At 48.6% G+C, this 3,400-nt stretch overlaps 1 protein-coding gene across 1 annotated transcript; it reads right to left on the reverse strand.

Moving 5' to 3' along the window:
* Window positions 1–1,388: 1,388 nt before the first annotated feature.
* Window positions 1,389–2,280, reverse strand: sft2d3 (SFT2 domain containing 3). The gene has a single exon (XM_034132041.1). The coding sequence runs from the start codon at window positions 2,237–2,239 to the stop codon at window positions 1,577–1,579; it is 663 nt and encodes a 220-aa protein (XP_033987932.1). The 5' UTR covers window positions 2,240–2,280; the 3' UTR covers window positions 1,389–1,576.
* Between the last annotated feature and the right edge of the window lie 1,120 nt (window positions 2,281–3,400).

Genomic DNA, 3,400 nt, shown 5'->3' on the forward strand with positions numbered 1-3,400 from the left:
ATAAAGAGCTAGGCTATAAAGAGTGAGGCTATAAAGAGCTAGGCTATAAAGAGTTAGGCTATAAAGAGCTAGGCTATAAAGAGCTAGGCTATAAAGAGCTAGGCTATAAAGAGCTAGGCTATAAAGAGCTAGGCTATAAAGAGCTAGGCTATAAAGAGTTATAAAGAGTGAGGCTATAAAGAGTTATAAAGAGTGAGGCTATAAAGAGTTATAAAGAGTGAGGCTATAAAGAGCTAGGCTATAAAGAGCTAGGCTATAAAGAGTTAGGCTATAAAGAGTTATAAAGAGTGAGGCTATAAAGAGCTAGGCTATAAAGAGTTAGGCTATAAAGAGCTAGGCTATAAAGAGCTAGGCTATAAAGAGTTATAAAGAGTGAGGCTATAAAGAGTTTATAAAGAGTGAGGCTATAAAGAGCTAGGCTATAAAGAGCTAGGCTATAAAGAGTTATAAAGAGTGAGGCTATAAGAGCTAGGTTATAAGAGTTATAAAGAGTAGGCTATAAAGGTTATAAAGAGCTAGGCTATAAAGAGTTATAAAGAGTGAGGCTATAAAGAGCTAGGCTATAAAGAGCTAGGCTATAAAGAGTTATAAAGAGTGAGGTTATAAAGAGCTAGGCTATAAAGAGTTATAAAGAGTGAGGCTATAAAGAGTTATAAAGAGTGAGGCTATAAAGAGTTATAAAGAGTGAGGCTATAAAGAGCTAGGTTATAAAGAGTTATAAAGAGCTAGGCTATAAAGAGTTATAAAGAGCTAGGCTATAAAGAGCTAGGCTATAAAGAGTTATAAAGAGCTAGGCTATAAAGAGTTATAAAGAGCTAGGCTATAAAGAGCTATAAAGAGCTAGGCTATAAAGAGCTAGGCTATAAAGAGCTAGGCTATAAAGAGTTATAAAGAGCTAGGCTATAAAGAGTTATAAAGAGCTAGGCTATAAAGAGCTAGGCTATAAAGAGCTAGGCTATAAAGAGTTATAAAGAGTGAGGCTATAAAGAGTTATAAAGAGTGAGGCTATAAAGAGCTAGGCTATAAAGAGCTAGGCTATAAAGAGTTATAAAGAGTGAGGCTATAAAGAGTTATAAAGAGTGAGGCTATAAAGAGCTAGGCTATAAAGAGCTAGGCTATAAAGAGTTATAAAGAGTGAGGCTATAAAGAGCTAGGTTATAAAGAGTTATAAAGAGCTAGGCTATAAAGAGCTAGGCTATAAAGAGCTAGGTTATAAAGAGTTATAAAGAGCTAGGCTATAAAGAGTTATAAAGAGCTAGGCTATAAAGAGCTAGGCTATAAAGAGCTAGGTTATAAAGAGTTATAAAGAGCTAGGCTATAAAGAGTTATAAAGAGCTAGGCTTTGAATCTGATCACAGATTACAGTGAATGAACTGCAGAACACCAGAGAGTGAAACAAATAGATTTAATCTTTATTTGGTGTTTACATTCAGAGTCAGAGCTCCTGCAGGAGAGACAGAGCACACCTGCGTGACGTCACAGTTTACTCCTGCGTGACGTCACAGTTTACTCCTGCATCAGGAATCAAGTTTCTCTCAAACAGTCTTTGGTCCTCATATCCTCATCACTTCTCCCGTCAGATCGGAAGGCTCTTCCCGCTCACTGTCCTTTTGATCGCTGCCGCCGCCGCGCCGCTCATGAAACGCATCCCCGCGCTGCCGCCCGGCACGAGCGACACCACGCTCACCGCGATGACGGCGACCTGCAGCGCAGCACCCAGCGCGGTGAGCGCGGTGCTGTGCAGGTGCAGCGCCGCGTACAGAGTGCCGCCCAGCGCGCACAGGTACACGGCGAACGCGGGGGAGGAGCGCAGCCCCGCGAACAGCCTGGCGGGGCCGCGCAGCACTGCCGCGGACGCGATGGCGAACAGAGAGCCAAGCGACCACAGCAGCGCGAACTTCCGCGCGTAGAGCAGCAGCAGCGGCGCGTAGAGCGCGGAGAGCGCGAAGCAGAGCGCAGAGAGCGCGGCGAACAGCGCGGCGCCGACCAGCCTCTGGCCGCGCGTCAGACCCGGCAGGCAGGCGTCCGGCTCCGGGGCCCAGGGCCAGGAAACACCGCTGCTGGAGCTGGAGCCCGGGCCCGACGCGCTGCCGGACCAGCGGCTGGACCAGCGGCCGAACCAGCTCCCCGGGACCGGGTCCTCCGGCAGCTCCACCGCGGTGCCGCCCCGCGCCGCGCCGCCTTTAGGCTCCTTACTCTGGGACAGATACTCCTGCAGCTGCCGGTTCAGGTCCGCCATGACGGAGGAGCTAACAGGCTAACGGCTCACAGGAAGGACTTCTTCTTCTTCCAGTTGTATTGTGGGTGGCATCCAGCCTGAAGGAGCAGTGCCGCCCCCTGTCGGAGGGGAGCAGACATTACATTGAGCTGAGGCTTTTATCCAAAGCGACGAAAGAGCAGAACCAGGGAAACATATGTTAAGCAGGTCCTACCATTGCAATTAACTTAAAGTGCTTTATTTCTTTGTCTCTAAAGTAATCTCCAGGTGAACAGAGACAGGTGTGTTTTCAGCTGGCAGCTCTCCACCAGGAGCCAGCGCAGCAAACAGGTGCTTTTGAGGGGAACCAGACAACACCCCTCACTCACATTCTAAATCCCACACAATGAAATGAACAACATCAATAAATACCCAAATAAATATCAGATGAGATGCTATGAGCGGTAACTCCCTTTAACATCCTGCAGGGCTGGGACAGAAAGACCCACACCTGGACCCAGACCTGGACCCCCAACCATCACACACAGACCCCCAACCATCACACACAGAGCAGCGGCTCCTGAGCAGAGGAAATGCTTACTATCAGTGCACTCAAAACACAGGGTCTGGGGTCACACACACACACACACACACACACACACACACACACACACACACACACACACACACACACACACACACACACACACACACACACACACACACACACACACACACACACACACACGGAGTGTGTGCACGGAGGAGTCTCAAACAGGCGTTTGTTAAATCATTTTAAGATTGGCTTTAATCAATTTCTGCAAGTTAATTCTTCATATTTGATAAATGAGAGGTAACATTTTATTTATGGTATTATTTCCGCTCTCCTTTCTTCCTTCTGCCAACGTGTCTCAGTCCCTCATCTCTCCGTCTCTGTGCATGGGTCAGTGTCCTCCACGGGTCAGAGGGTCCTCCATGGGTCAGTGTCCTCCACGGGTCAGAGGGTCCTCCACGGGTCAGTGTCCTCCACGGGTCAGAGGGTCCTCCACGGGTCAGTGTCCTCCACGGGTCAGTGTCCTCCACGGGTCAGAGGGTCCTCCACGGGTCAGTGTCCTCCACGGGTCAGTGTCCTCCACGGGTCAGAGGGTCCTCCACGGGTCAGTGTCCTCCACGGGTCAGAGGGTCCTCCACGGGTCAGTGTCC

The sequence above is a fragment of the Trematomus bernacchii genome, unplaced genomic scaffold (genome assembly GCF_902827165.1).
Source record: "Trematomus bernacchii unplaced genomic scaffold, fTreBer1.1, whole genome shotgun sequence".
NCBI lineage: Eukaryota > Metazoa > Chordata > Actinopteri > Perciformes > Nototheniidae > Trematomus > Trematomus bernacchii.

Coding starts and splice junctions, on each gene's coding strand:
- sft2d3 (XM_034132041.1), bottom strand. CDS start 2,239: ATGGCGGACCTGAACCGGCAGCTGCAGGAGTATCTGTCCCAGAGTAAG.